This window comes from Myxocyprinus asiaticus, chromosome 24, assembly GCF_019703515.2.
Source record: "Myxocyprinus asiaticus isolate MX2 ecotype Aquarium Trade chromosome 24, UBuf_Myxa_2, whole genome shotgun sequence".
In the NCBI taxonomy this organism is placed as follows: Eukaryota; Metazoa; Chordata; class Actinopteri; order Cypriniformes; family Catostomidae; genus Myxocyprinus; species Myxocyprinus asiaticus.
In genome coordinates this window covers 42,446,068-42,462,538 of record NC_059367.1, presented here as the reverse complement: position 1 = coordinate 42,462,538, position 16,471 = coordinate 42,446,068, and the positions used below count along the sequence as shown (strand labels likewise).

Below are 16,471 nucleotides of genomic sequence, written 5' to 3'. Positions count from 1 at the left end.
CTCAGTATACTGCAGCCTTCAAAGGACGCATCCTACCTAGCATGCAGCCTTCGAAATGAGACACAGCCACTCATTTGTCACCTCCTTCTGGCATCACCAGAAATGGTCACTGAATCATTAAATGGATCTGAAAGAATTTTGGTGAACGTAGTCAAAACACGCGAGCCACTTGGATAAATTAAAATCCCACAATGCACAAGCACACAGTAAAAAATAAAACTGTGCATGTGCACAATGTGTCATTATTGTAATTGATTAAAAAAATTATTCAGAACCAGCTTGTGCTTAGTGTTTTATTGTCATGTGTGAAACAGAAGCAAATGCTCCACAAGATGCCCTTTATTTTTGTTGCTAATTTTCCCAAATTGTTCAATTATTTTGCTATATTAGAATATTTAAAATACTAAAAATATTAAAAGTAAATAATATGTATATTTTAATATAATACTTATACCATACTTATATATTAATATATACTATAATATATTAATACTGCACTGTAAGTGTTGGGTATGTGTGGGCCATCTACTGACAGCTGTCCCCCCCACTTTTAAAATGACTGCTTCGCTCCTGTTCACGGAGCGTGTTTGACATCTGAACTGCTGAAGGGGATTCGGGCGGCTGCTCCCGGATCCTAGTGCCTGCCACATGCAACCTCTCTCAGTGCGACATTTGTGTGTTTATATCTCTCTCAACAACGTGATTTTGACCCGGTGTGACTTATTCAACTTAATCAGCCCTGCCCCTTTTAAGCGATCCGCTCTTCCGAATTTTGTCATTTAACTTCCTGTTTGCACTGAAGCTACTGAGAAGAGTCATTCAAAATGGATTATGTGTGGGAGCACAGAAAGTATTTTTCACCAAGAGTTGATGGATAGTCTACAGCACCTCTTTAATACGTGAAAATGCTTGTGAGGTGATTTTACGACATAATACGGATAATTGTTATACGTATAATTCTGCTTAATTTTTACACATGAAAGTTTATTAGGCTTAAATGTGATTAAAACAGTTCTAAATGCAATATAAAATAAAATGTACACACACACACACACACACACACACACACACACACACACACACACACACACACACATATATATATATATATATATATATATATATATATATATATATATATATATATATATATATATACACACACACACACACACACACCACTGGTCAAAAGTTTTGAAACACTTGACTGAAATGTTTCTCATGATCTTAATCTTTTGATCTGAAGGCGTATGCTTAAATGTTTGAAATTAGTTTTGTAGACAAAAAATATTTTGTGCCACCATATTAATTTATTTCATTATAAAACTAAAATTTTAATAAAAAAAAAAGTTTTTGAAATTGATGACTTGGACCGAATAATAAAGAAAAGCAGCCAATAAGTGGCCAACATAGATGGGAACTCCTTCAATACTGTTTAAAAAGCATCCCAGGGTGAAACCTCAAGAAGTTGGTTGAGAAAATGTCAAGAGTACATGTCTGCAAATTCTAGGCAAAGGGTGATGTGGAAGCGGGGGCGTGGTCAAGCACCCATTCGGAGAGAGAGAAAGCGGTAAGGGCGCTTACACCTGAGCTAAATTATGTCTAACACCTGTCTCTAATTCCAGTGAGCTTGGGGAATGCGGCATATAAACAGCCATGCCACCGCGTGGAGAGAGAGAGAGAGAGTCTGGTACGAGAGTCTCACGGTGAAGCTACAGAGTTCGTGATGCTAAAGAGTTGTGATAAAGACTTTCTGATGATTAAGAGGCTGTGAATTGGAGCCTGTGACGCTAAAGAGTTTGTGAAGCTGAAGAAGTTACTGTGTCAGTTGTGACTGTGTTACCCCTAAGTTTGTGATTAAAAGCTCACCTGAGAACTGAACCTTCCTGTCCCAGTGACCTCCTTCCCTCACAGGTGACTACTTTGAAGATGCTAAAATATAAACACAGTTTTGATTTATTTTGGATTTTGCTTAGTCACAACATAATTCCCATAGTTCCATTTATGTTATTCCATAGTTTTAATGACTTTACTATTATTCTAAAATGTGAAGAAAAAAAAATTATAATAAAGAATGAGTAAGTGTTTCAAAACTTTTGACAGGTAGTGTATATAATATATACAGTTGATGTCAGATGTTTACATACACCTTAGCCAAATACATTTAAACTCAGTTTTTCACAATTTCTTTTTTTTGGGGGGGGGGATTTTCTCCCCTTTTCTCCCCAGTTTGGCATGCCCAATTCCCAATGCGCTCTAGGTCCTCGTGGTGGCGTAGTGACTCGCCTCAATCCGAACGAACGGACGAAACTCAGTTGCCTCCACGTCTGAGACAGTCAATCCGCACATCTTATCAAGTGGCTTGATGAGCGCGTTATCGTGGAGACCTAGCACGTGTGGAGGCTCACGCTATTCTCCATGGCATACACGCACAACACACCACGCGCCCCACCGAGAGCAACAATCACATTATAACGAACACGAGGAGGTTAACCCATGTGACTCTACCCACCCTAGCAACCGGGCCAAGTGGTTGCTTAGGAAGCCTGACTGGAGTCACTCAGCACGCCCTGGATTCGAACTTGCGACTCCAGGTGTGGTAGTCAGCGTCTTTACTTGCTGAGCTACCCATGCCCCCAGTTTTTCACAATTTCTGACATTTAATCATAGAAAGCATCCCCTGTCTTAGGTCAGTTAGGATCACTACTTTATTTTAAGAATGTGAAATGTCATTATAATAGTAGAGAGAATGATTTATTTCAGTTTTTATTTCTTTCATCACATTCCCAGTGGGTCAGAAGTTTACATACACTTTGTTAGTATTTGGTAGCATTGCCTTTAAATTGTTTAACTTGGGTCAAACATTTTGGGTAGCCTTCCACAAGCTTCTCACAATAAGTTGCTGGAATTTTGGCCCATTCTTCCAGACAGAACTGGTGGAACTGAGTCAGGTTTGTTGGCCTCCATGCTCGCACATACTTTTTCAGTTCTGCCCACAAAATTTCTATCGGACTGAGGTCAGGGCTTTGTGATGGCCACTCCAATACCTTGACTTTGTTGTCCTCAAGCAATTTTGCCACAACTTTGGAGGTATTCTTGGGGTCATTGTCCATTTGTAAGACACATTTGTGACCGAGCTTTAACTTCCTGGCTGATGTCTTGAGATGTTGCTTCGGTATATCCACATAATTTTCCTTCCTCATGATGCCATCTATTTTGTGAAGTGCACAAGTCCCTCCTGCAGAAAAGCACCCCACAACATGATCCTCCCACCCCCATGCTTCACGGTTGGGATGGTGTTCTTCGGCTTGCAAGCCTCACCCTTTTTCCTCCAAACATAACAATGGTCATTATGCCCAAACAGTTCAATGTTTATTTCATCAGACCAGAGGACATTTCTCCAAAAAGTAAGATCTTTGTCCCCATGTGCACTTGCAAACTGTAGTCTGGATTTTTTATGGTGGTTTTGGAGTAGTGGCTTCTTCCTTGCTGAGCAGCCTTTCAGGTTAAGTTGATATAGGACTCGTTTTACTGTGGATATAGATACTTGTCTACCTGTTTCCTCCAGCATCTTCTGTTTTGGGATTGATTTTCGCACCAAACTATGTTCATCTCTAGGAGACAGAATGTGTCTCCTTCCTGAGCAGTATGATGGCAGCGTGGTCCCATTTTGTCTATACTTGCATACTATTGTTTGTACAGATGAACATGGTACCTTCAGGCATTTGGAAATTGCTCCCAAGGATGAACCTGACTTGTAGAGGCCACAATTTTTTTTCTGAGGTCTTGATTTTCCCATGATGTCAAGCAAAGAGGCACTGAGTTTGAAGGTAGGCCTTAAAATACATCCACAGGTACACCTCCAATTCAGTACATCTCCTATCAGAAGCTAACTGGCTAATTGTCTAAAGACTTGACATCATTTTCTGGAATTTCCAAGCTGCTTAAAGGCACAGTTAACTTAGTGTATGTAAACTTCTGACCCACTGGAATTGTGATATAGTCAATTAAAAGTGAAACAATCTGTCTGTAAACAATTGTTGGAAAAATTACTCATGTCATGCACAAAGCAGATGTCCTAAATGACTTGCCAAAACTATAGTTTGCTAATATGAAATCTGTGGAGTGGTTAAAAAAGTAGTTTTAATGACTTCAACCTAAGTGTATTTAAACTTCTGACTTCAACTGTATGTATATATATATATATATATATATCTACTGTATATGTGTGTATGTATATAAATATAGTGGCACGCCTTCCCCAGTCTTGGTTTAACACATAAAATCTGCTCACCTTAACTGTAACACAGTCGGGCGAATGACGAAAAATGGTCAGAGGTGTGTCCTACAGAGATATTTTTAATGACTTTGTGTTGTCTCTTGGAGTTTCATGAGCACAGATGCACATCAGTACGTCCACAGCGTGAATGCAGGATCTTGTGTATTTATGAATGAAGTACTCTTGTTTTAAAATCTCCCGCTCTGTTTCCAGTTGCTATGACAACCCCTGAATGCTTTAAAATACTCGATGTTTTTGTGAATCAGTGTCAGTAGGGGGCAGTCAGTGCAACATGCCTCTTCAAACCAACGAGAGCAGCACAGACTTCAACAGATGACATGCTCTTGCACTCAAAGACCACTGGAGCGATAACAACAGAATGCAGAAGTCTCGAGATGTGTTTTCAATATTTCAAACTATGTTTAACTTGACACAGCTTCCTAAAAACACAGCGTTTATGACTAAAGATGATGAAAACTAGTGATATACTCGATAATCGCCCGTCTGACGCATGAGCACATAGACCAAAAGTTTAAAATAGAGCAAACGGAGTAATGATGCATTCAAGACCTCCTCGGAAATCAAAAATACCTGACGTAAATTCAAGTGATTTAAGTCAGAAAGAACCAACCCGTTTTGCAATTTCATTTCTTTTTCACTAACTAGCGAATGCAGAAGCTTGAGGAACAATTCAACAAAATTAAGAGCAAAGCCAACATTAAGTGTGTAATTAATGCTTTAATTACCTATTTTATCATTTTTGTGCAACCATATATAATAATGGGAAAGGTAGTTTTGTTCCAAACACTTGTCGCTGTATAAATCAGCTAAATGAGTGTTATTGTCTGGCAAGTTTTATAGTTATTCTTCATTAACAGTACAAAAAATGCATACAAACTAAACTGCACAGTCAAAATCCTCATGTAAAACTAAATTATTACCAATAACACCATGACTCTTAAATCCACACACCTCCAACTCAGAAAGTCGGGGCTTGAGGAAAATCCAGAGTTTCCCACTCATTATTGTGACTTTTGGTGCCGTTCATGTGCATTCACCTCGTAAATAAAACAATTCCGACATGACTTGAACACACCACGCCAATAATAGGGTTTTGTTCAATGATATGGAAATAAAACAAACAATATTTTGACTTTTAAAGACACTTTTCATATTGCCTAATGCTATAATTGTCCGTTACCACGTTATATATGTATGATATAATGTATTTGAATGATCTAAATTGTAATATTTATTATATTATATTTATAATTTCAGTTATTGTGTACTAAATGATCTTTATTTGGGGGCCTTTCACAATAAATATTGATATGCGATTCATTTGATTAACCGGCACATCTTGTAATTAATTCAGTACAAATTTTTTATTTGTGATAGACCAAATGCCATGCCAATAAGTTAGTCAATATTTGTTTATTTTTGTTTGTTTGAGAAGTTTACCACACTGCTGTATAGCTAACAAATATTTAATAAAGATTTTTCTTAAATATCACTGAACAGACTGAAATATTGTGTTATATAATAATGATTTGTAAGCTATACGTATGGCATTTTTGGGAGTAAACTTTTTTCAGCGCTGTTCAGGATACACCAATCACAGTCGATTGTAAGTTTAAAAAAATAAAAAATAATTCTGGAGATCACGCGGGCGGATTTTCATTGGTATCTTATGTCCAATCCTTGAAATAAGTCGATTTAAACATTCATACTTTTCGTGTTCAAAATGTTTCCTGTTAAAAAGTAAAAAATGTCACAGTTTTAAATGCAGCCCGATGGATGGTTCTGCTTTTTTGGCCAGCAAGCACCCTCTTCAGGAAGACACCTTAAAAACTGAACGATTATGTCAGAGGTGCAGGATTTTAAGATGCTGGTATAACTCCCAATAAATGTCTTATTTTGCACATTGGAGAAGAGCATCACGATTAGAAAATATTGTTTTGTCAATAAAATAAGGCATTTGTGATAAAAAAAAAAATAATAATTGTAAGTAATCATTAATTGTAAGTCAGATAAAAATGTAAGTACATATATATGAGCAATATGAGAAAAGTTTATGTGGGAGTGAGGCGAGTTGGAAAGCAGAAAGTGGGGAAAAATCTCAATGTTCCATTCTCCCCATAATTTGTTCATCTTGTGATGTCATTTTTCACATGTAATTTGTTAATTTAGCCTACCCTTTGTTTAGATTTCAGTTTTTTTTTTAATTCCGGATAATACATTTTACAGAATGTCACTTTATGTCCCTTGGGTATTGTTTTTGAGGCAAATCTTCTTGAAAAAGAAACATTTGATTTTGACCCATTAATCTTAGCATATCACATTTTCCTCCCGCAGTGGTCAGTTCTTAAATTTGTTTATTCTTTAGAAATTCTTAAAACAAAAGGCTAATATTTAATATGGTGGGGAAGAGAAATACTTACATTTTTTTCCTGTGTTTACATATTTCCTATTCAAAGAGGAATTTGGGGCGGGACATATCGAAGGGCTCAGGTTTTTTTTTGTTTTTTTTTTTAACAGTCAATACATGGTTCCCACCATTTTTGACATATGAATTTCCATGATTTTTATAGTCGTTTGTGATGTCTGGAATTCATTCAGACAGATGAACCATTCTGACCAATTAACTCAAAAGAACCTAATCAAAAAAAGGATTCACAAACAAATCAGAAATTACTATGGTGATGAAATATTTTAAAACAATATAACTAGAAAAATGTATATTCACTATAGAAATGTTTAATATTTTATTTCTGGCCTACAAAACACAATTTGAACATTTCTAAACCATTTGCAACTTGCTATTGCTATTCAGGTGGCATCATTTTATCTTGTCTCTATTTTTATTTGGTCACTTTGTCTTTGATTCCTTCTCTCTGTGTCACTCACCTCTGCAATCTGCTCAGTGGTCAATATCTGCTGAGCCAGCACCTCCATATTGGTTGTCATGGTGATGTGAGGTCATTAGTTGTGTCTGATTGGACAAAGACCAGCACTGCATCTGCCAACCACCCCTCCACCTGTTTGCCAATCACACTGTCAATAAGAAGTGCAATATTAGCATACTATCTGATATTCCTTTAGACAGAGTTCATTTCTGCAATATTTGATTGCCAGGGCGGAAACTACATTTTACTCTGAAACACACAACCACATTAAGGAGTACAGCACATGTTCTATCCCTGGACAGTTATGCTCATTAACGTCCACTCTTACAGGAAATATCTGTGCGACACATTTCCCATTTCACCCAGCAGAACCCACAAGGGGAAAGCTTTGTCATAGTGATCTCTAATCAATGCCAATTAAATCCAACCATTAAGGGCAGGTAAGTTCACAAATCATTCTTCTTTTCATATTTTACATGCATGATTCTTTGTTTTAAATGAGTTCATTCAAAACGTTCTTCAAATGAACAACAAATACATAGATTTAGAAAATATGTCTGTTTGAAATCTTCAAAATGTTTACAATGTTTTGGGTGATGGAAACCAAAACCAGTTTTGTAATTAGTGTATTGTAGTAATCAATATATCATGATGTTATAATAAAAACAAACAAACTTACTGTATAAGGACTATTGGTTATCGTTTATTAGGCCCAATTGTAAGGTTGAATTCCACATGTTCCATTTGTCCATTAACTTTGAATACAAATGATAATTCGATTATTGATAATAACATGTAAATAGAAATAGTTGTAAAAGATCTAATCTTTCAAATATAGCTCTTTTCAAATTTCTGGATTTGTACATCACTCATCTGCACTGGGAGACCAATATTTACATTTCTACTAACATTAATATCTCAACCACACTGAATGATTTTGAACCAGTTAATTATAGTTATCCATTATTGTAATACATTACTTTTCAGTGTTCATTACTGAATATTTTGCATTTCTAATATTTAAGATTTTACTGTGTTTGTTAGCCTGCTATTAATTTGTGTCAACATTTCAATTATGTCAACACCAACACCAAATGAAACTCCTTGAACATTTTGCACTAGTGAGTCACTCAGCAAGTAACCGGTCAAGCTGGTTCACAAAATCGAACTGAATCAAACTTTAGTTCCAGGTCGATGACACAAGAAGCACAGCTGAAGTACATGTACTGGCCATGCAGCATGTCGAACTGTAAGACTGAAAAAGAACCGAATTAGCTGGTCCCACTGACTGTTGAAGTTTACAGAGAATTACAGAGGACTTACTAAGTATGTGTTGAGATGGTAGTGGCAGAGTAGCTGAATAAAACCTTTATAAACCTACAGATGTTTCTTTTTTGTTATTTTTGAATTATTTAAAAAATATATATTTACAAATTAAGGTCTTGAGAATTAAGAAGGCATTTTTGCTCAATGATGTTACTAACACAAATGATTAATAATATATTAGTTTTCTAGTTGTGTTTGCATGTGATGGACATTTTCAAGAAATCCTAATTTCATTATCTTAGAGTATGTATAAGCAACAACATACTAAAATTAAACTTAATGTAGACGACTATTAGACTCATAGTACAGGCTAGGTGGCTTTTACAAGTTATTAGGCAGGTTATTGAACCAAATAACATGTTCGAAGTAAACACAAACGTACAGGCAGAATCGAAAGTCAGCTCTTCGGTCGTGTCCGACTCAAAAAGAACCGAATGAGCCGGTCCCACGAGCTATCGAAGTCTGCCGAGGAATGCCGAGTAGTCTGGTGAGTGAAATGCTGATATGAGCATGTGTGTACAGAGGGCCTGAACAAGCATGGGATGACATGTACATTTCTTTAATAATAAACAAAACATACTGAAAATATGCCTATGACTAGTTTTAAAAGAGCACTCATTAATTTTTTCCTCATTAAAAAAGTTGAACGCCAAAAGACATGAATTGTAATTTTGCAATATATGTAGAAAATCATGAGCACTCACATTAAAATGAAGACAGTAACCTTATAAAATCTGTTTTATTCAACATGGAGAGGGTCCACACATGGGGGCTGCCTTGTTAGAATCACATGACCAGCCGAATACTACTCGCTTAATCTCATTAACCGTCCTGTTATTGAACACTTTCACTCATTGATTAAATTAGTGTTGTCAAATGTACCGGTACTTTGGTACCAAGTCGATACTAAAATTAAAAAGATGTAACGATACCAGTATTTCTGCAGTACCGGTAGTACCAAGCACCGACTCAATCCGGTACCAGCGAGCAGTATGACTGACACACGACAGCTTTAAAATGCTCATTTTGAACGCGTGCTCTGTTCCCCCTTACACTGAAATGGACAATTAATCAAATTCAAATCATGACATGTCCTAGTTTGATTTATTAAACTGCTAAAGGCTGCAATCTTACTGTGGAAGAGCTGTGTACTTGGAATGAATGTATAAATCTGACCACTCATACATATTGATAATCATTCACAACATGTTGTATCAGATGACAGAGCAGAGCACTAATCCACTGTGAACCACGCAGGACATGTAAAATATATGATATAATTAAATCACAGCATTTGGGCTTTAATCTCAACTCAACTTTATTTATATCACATTTAAAACAACAGAGTTGACCAAAGTGCTTCACATTAATAAAATGTAAAACATAATATTTAAAAATGACCACATACACAAACACCAGTAATCTCAAATACAAACACTCCAAAACTGTGTCCTACATTTCTACAATGGCATCTGAAAATAAAAACTATTGATTTTGAATAATGCTGCATCCAAGCTGCTAGGTGTCAGTGTACGTCCAAGATGACACAAAGACAAAAGTTACTGAGTGCACCTTTAAGTAAATTTTTTATTAAAATATGCAAACACTTTAAATTGAGAGATGTACAGTGGTGGCCATAAATATTGGCACCCTTGGTAAATATGAGCAAAGAAGACTGTGAAAAATATGTCTTTATTGTTTATCCTTTTGATCTTTCATTCAAAATATTCACAAAATCTATCCTCTAATGGATATCAAACAATTGCAAACACAACACAAGTTTTATCAAAAAACAAATATTTTTGTCAAATATATGTGTGGCACAATTATTGCTACCCTTTTATTCAATACTTTGTGCAACCTCCCTTTGCCAAGATAACAGCTCTGAGTCTTCTCCTATAATGCCTAATGATGTTGGAGAACACATGGCAAGTGATCTGAGACCATTCCTCCATACAGAATCTCTCCAGATTCTTCAAATTCTGAGGTCCACACTGGTGGACTCTCCACTTCAGTTCACCCCACAGGTTTTCTATGGGGTTCAGGTCAGGGGACTGGGATGGCCATGGCAGAACCTTGATTTTGTGGTCAGTAAACCATTTTTGTGTTGATTTTGATGTTTGTTTTGGATCATTGTCCTGCTGGAAGATCCAACCACGGCCCATTTTAAGCTTTCTGGCAGAGGCAGTCAGGTTTTATTTATTTTTTATCTGTTGGTATTTGATAGAGTCCATGATGCCATGTATCCGAACAAGATGTCCATGACCTCTGGCATAAAAACAGCTCCAAAAGGTTAAAAATCCACCATCATATTTAACCGTGGGCATGAGGTACTTTTCCATATGTACTTTTCCACTTTTCTTCTCTCTGTGCGCCAAATACATCTCTGTTGTTTGCTGCCAAAAAGCTCTATTTTTGTATCACTGACCATAGAACCCGGTCCCATTTGAAGTTCCAGTAGTGTCTGGCAAACTGAAGATGCTTGAGTTTGTTGTTGGATGAGAGCAGAGGCTTTTTTCTTGAAACCCTCCCAAAAAACTTGTGGGGATGTAGGTGACATCTGATTGTAGTTTTGGAGACTTTATGACCCCAAGACCCAACTAATTTCTGCAATTCTCCAGCTGCGATCCTTGGAGAATTTTTGGCCACTGGAACCATCCTCCTCACCGTGTGTGTAGACAATACAGACACACTTTCTCTTCCAGGCCGATTCTTAAGATCTCCAGTTGATTGGAACTTCTTAATTATTGCGCTGATGGTGGAAATTGGTATTTTCAATGCTTTGGCTATCTTCTTATAGCCACATCCCATTTTGTGAAGCTCAACAACCTTTTGCTGCACATCAGAACTTTATACTTTAGTCTAACCCACTGTGATTGATGATTAAGGGAATCTGGCTTGTGTGTTACCTCATATTTATATCCCTGTGAAACAGGAGGTCATGGCTGAACAATTTCATGTTCCTAGTCACCCAGGTGCAAAACATTTAAAATATGAATGGGAATATACTTAAGATATACTTTACTCATAAGAATTTCAATTAATTATAAGAATAATAATCCCCCCCCCCCCTTAAATGAGTTTGCTTCAATTAAAGATTCGATTTTTGTGAATATTTTGAATTAAAGATCAAAAGAATAAATAATAAAGACATATTTTCTTCTTTGCTCATATTTACCAAGGGATCCAATATTTTTGGCCACAACTGTAAATAAATTTTACTACTGTATATTTGTGCATGCAGATTATATTTTAAGTTGTTTTAAACTGAATCATGGTTTCTGGTGAGTTGATAAAGACTAGTTTATTCTCTTTATATGCTTTAGACATGTTCAACATCTCCGCGTTTATGCATCAATGTCTTTATTGGGTACTTCAGGTGCATAACTTTAATGTAGGAAACTTTTCCAAGATGTACCGTAATCAATATTTGTCAGTCATATTCGACATGCAGGTTCACAGAATGAAACACTAATGACAATAAACACCCTAATTATTATAACTTAATTGAATAAAAGGTAATAATCAGCAATAAGTGTTCACATATGGCTTTATTTAAATATTTGAGGGTGAAAACCACTATACCGGGATGTTAGAATTACGTACTAGCGACGTCATTATGGTCTGAATTAAAGCACCGGTTCGCAGAAATGAATCGGACTTCCCATTATTATTATTTTTAGAGGTTTAATAAGCATTTTTTTTTTTTTTTTTTTTTTATCCAAACAGCAAACTTCATAAACATATCCAAATATAATACAGACATTACAACAACATAAAAAAATAAATAAATAAACGGGTTTTAAAAGACAAAAATAATTTATCAAAATGTTTACAAAACTCTGTTCTTTACTATTTTTTTTACATACCTTTATCATCTTATGATAACACTGCAATTCTGTCAGAAATACACTGAAGTTGGGTTTATTTTCCGACCATTTCATCTTACCTATAAAGTATCTTTCACAAAAAACTACGACATTTGTTATGAAAGAAATGTTGACATCTTTGTTACAGTGGTGGAAATGAAGCAATGCGTTGTTTTCTTCAAGGGAGATTGTGTAATTTGTTTTCCTACACACAAATTGAGAGACATCATTCCAAAAACTTTAACAAAGTGGCAGTTCCAAAACAGATGGGATAATGTTTCTGTATCATCTTTACGGGACGCACATTTATCATTCATTTCAATTTGACACCTTTTAATAATGTAAAGTTATATTCTATGAATAATCTTGAATGTGACCTCTTTAATTTTGTTAGTAATAAAGTATTTGTTACATTGAGTCCACACGTTTTTCTAATGAATACACCCTTCAATGATATTCCAAAAGATAACACTAGCAGGGAATCTAATATATTTATTACTACCCTTTCTAATATCAACACATTCTAAAGGAATAAAGGATATGAAGTCTTCTTTTTTTGTACACTGAAAGGTCTGAACAATCACTATCTTGCACTTGGCAAAGAAATTTCTTGATAGGAAAAATACCCCCCCCCCCCCCCCCCCCCCCGCGCGCACACTGATTAGCCGGCGTCATTGTACGTCATCATCGAACGAGTCGCTGATAGGTTAAACAGTAAGTCAATCACGGCAAGCTCCCGCCTCACAAAGCATATATCCCGGAAGTTCTGTTCAAAACACGGAACAAGATGGAGAATCTGGCACAAAGCCAAGGAAAAACGCGACGCCTTTGCAAAATGTGCATTAAAACGATTTACATTACATTCGCGTTTTTTCCATGGCATTTTGTCGAGGTTAATTCAGACGATAGCCCAAAATGATCTACTCATTTCTGTGGATTTTCATATATTAAAATAGTCCCACTGGTGTTAAAGGTAAAAGGGTCGAGTTCATCTGTCAACACGTCTACTGCATTTTCACTCGTGTCATAATGATCGATTCAGTTATATTTATATACAGTAGTAGATAGTCGCTCTGTGATCAAGTGGATTATGTATCATACAACGCTTAAACGTGATTTTTGCGGTCGAATTGCGACAGATTTGACAACACAGAAGAGTTTTGAGAGCAGCAGCAGTCCTGTTTCTCTGCACTGCACATCACAAACCTGACCAAACGGATTTATGAAAAACATGAAGATCCGCTCACCTGTGACACGGACGCGCGTAGATTTGAGCTGTCGGGTTTATTTCACATTATTTGTTATTGTTTTACTCTAGTGAAAGGTCATAGTTCGTGACCCCGTTTGCCAGCGTGAGGGAGTTTTTCTTCCTTCCTCTCGCGCACGAGCGGCGAGACGGCGTTGACGTCATCCGTCTGCCTCCAACACCGCAGCGCGCGCGTTCATAAGAGGCTTTAGAAATAACAATCCGTTGATTTGTAAATGATTGCGAAGCGTTTTACATTTGATGTCTTTATACACACTTGAGACTTTAAGAAGTAACTGGACCCCAATCTCTTAAATGCTAAATAAATGTTGGAGAGAAACACATGGCCTCACTAATGGACATTTTAGCATCATTATAAACGTTTAGCCGGCATACATTTAAAGTAGTTGGCTATTCGAAATAATCGCAATCCTCTTTCTTTAGTGGTGTTTCAACTGCACATCTATACACACACACACATACACTCACACATACAGTTGAAGTCAGAAGTTTACATACACTTAGGTTGAAGTCATTAAAACTCATTTTTTAAGTTGTATCTGTGCATGACACGAGTAATTTTTCCAATAATTGTTTATAGACAGATTTTTTTTCACTTTTAATTGACTATCACAATTCCAGTGAGTCAGAAGTTTACATACACTAAGTTAACTGTGCCTTTAAGCAGCTTGGAAAATTCCAGAAAATGATATCAAGCATTTAGACAATTAGACAATTAGCTTCTGATAGGAGGTGTACTGAACTTATTGTGAGAAGCTTGTGGAAGTCTACCCAAAACATTTGACCCAAGTTAAACAATTTAAAGGCAATGCTACCAAATTCTAACAAAGTGTATGTAAACTTCTGACTTCAACTGTACACACACACACACACACACACACACACACACACATACATATGCACACACAAACATTCCATGTATACTGAATTGCAACAGGTTTATTATATGTACATGTAACTGTATTTATACTGTATATGTGTGTATGTGTGTAACTGTATATATACAGTACTGTGCAAAAGTCTTAGGCACATAGATGTTTCACAAAAACATTTGTCTTAAGATGGTTATTTATATATGCTACTTTAGTGTGTCCATAGGAAATATACATTTTATACTCTTAAACATTCCTTTGCAAATAGAATAGAATAGAATAGAAGAAGAGGGAACTCTGCAACGGATGGCATGGCCCTCACAGAGCCCCCCACTGCACATCATGTCAGTCTGAGATTGCATAAACAGACAGAAGCAATTGAGACAGCCTAAATAAATAGAAGAACTGTGGTGAATTCTCCAAGAAGCTTGGAACATCCTATCTGCCAACAACCAAAAAAAAACTGTGTCCAGGTGTAAGTAGGAGAATTTGTGCTGTTTTGAAGGCAAAAGTGTTCACACCAAATATTGATTTAGCTCTTTTTCTGTTTACTGTACTTTGTATGACATTAATTGATTAATGAAAACTATTTATGTCATTATTTTTTTAAGAAATCCTCACTTTGAAAGTTTTTCACAAGTGCCTTAAACTTTTGCACAGTACTGTACTGTATATGTGTGCGTGTGTGTATGTGCGAGTGTGAGCGTGTGTGTGTGAGTGTGTGTAACTGAGTCTATTGTTGTGTGTTGAGCAGATGTCAAATGAGAAGGTAAATTCTGGTACCTCACACGTGCTGTTGAATATAAAAGATTCAGAATTTGTGTCCAAATTTTCATTGAAAATTGTATTAGATATTTAGACATTATTTAGATTTTTTATTTTATTTTATTTTATTTTTTTAAAATACACTGCATTCAAATTATCAGTGGAATAAACATTCACGTCCTCACAAAAATCACAACATTTACCATTGTAAAACTGTGGTAACTGGTATTAAAAAAAAAAAAAATTTATTTTAAAAATGAACCAAAATGACAAAGATTCTGATATCTTTTAACACTGAAGGTGATCCCATATTTATTTATTTCATTATGATTTCTCAATACTGTAGTATGTGGATTTATGTAAGGGTGCAGATGGATGTTTCAGTGTAAAATGTGAAATAGAATACAGTGCTGTGAAAAAGTGATTTATTCTGTTTTTGTGTATATTCAAAAATTCTAACAAAATCTAACATAAAACAAAGGCAATCTGAGTCAAGTCAAGTCATTTTTATTTGTATAGCGCCTTTCACAACACACATCGTTTTAGAGTCATCATTGTGTAGTTTGATAAAATAAGATTGTGAATTGTGTTTAAAAATAAGTAATTAAATAATAATTGTATTTAGAACCCCAGTGAGCAAGCTGAAAGTGACTGTGGCAAGGAACACAAAACTCCATAAGATGTTGGTTAATGGAGAAAAATAACCTTGGGAGAAACCAGGCTCACTGTGGGGCCAGTTCCCCTTTGGCTAACATCATGAATATAATGCCAATATTAGTTATGTATAGTGCAAGTCATGGTTTAAAATTAATAAACCAAGTAAGTGTTAAGGGTCAGTGTTTAAACAAAGATTTTGTGTGAACTGTAAGATTAATGACTAATGTCTTTGAAGTTCATCCTGGATTAACTGCAGAAGTTCACAGAGATACACTGTCCTTGTTAGTTGGCTGATGAAGGCTTTGTTGGTAATTAACTGATAGTCTATGTATTTCATTTCAAGAGTATAGTCCATTATTATACTGAGGTGATGCAGGCAGAGATCAGTTAGGTGCATCGCAGTTCAACCTGGCCGGTAATTTCAGTGAAGTGGTTTGTCCTAAACCCAAGGTTCTGGCAATGGCATATGAAGTATCCCATGTTTTATGATTGGAGCTGGCATCAGTTCATTCTCTGAAGTCCATCGTAAT

General features: G+C 36.0%; 1 protein-coding gene across 9 annotated transcripts in view; it reads right to left on the bottom strand.

Annotated features, from left to right (window-relative positions):
- nr2c2 (nuclear receptor subfamily 2, group C, member 2) overlaps window positions 1-14,522 on the bottom strand; it is a 76,328-nt gene extending 61,806 nt beyond the window's left edge. The window contains exons 1-4 of one of the 9 annotated variants that reach the window (XM_051653811.1): window positions 13,628-14,289; window positions 7,187-7,333; window positions 4,295-6,935; window positions 1,870-1,932 (exon numbers count right to left, since the gene is read on the bottom strand). Coding sequence is in view for 6 of the 9 variants with exons in the window: in XM_051653805.1 (XP_051509765.1) it covers window positions 7,187-7,246 (60 nt within the window). In the remaining 3 variants the exon portion in view is untranslated. Of the gene's footprint in view, window positions 1-1,869; window positions 1,933-4,294; window positions 6,936-7,186; window positions 7,334-7,864; window positions 7,941-13,627 lie in introns of all 9 variants that reach the window. The other 8 variants (XM_051653810.1, XM_051653805.1, XM_051653809.1 and 5 more) reach the window with 8 other exon arrangements.
- Window positions 14,523-16,471: the final 1,949 nt, after the last annotated feature.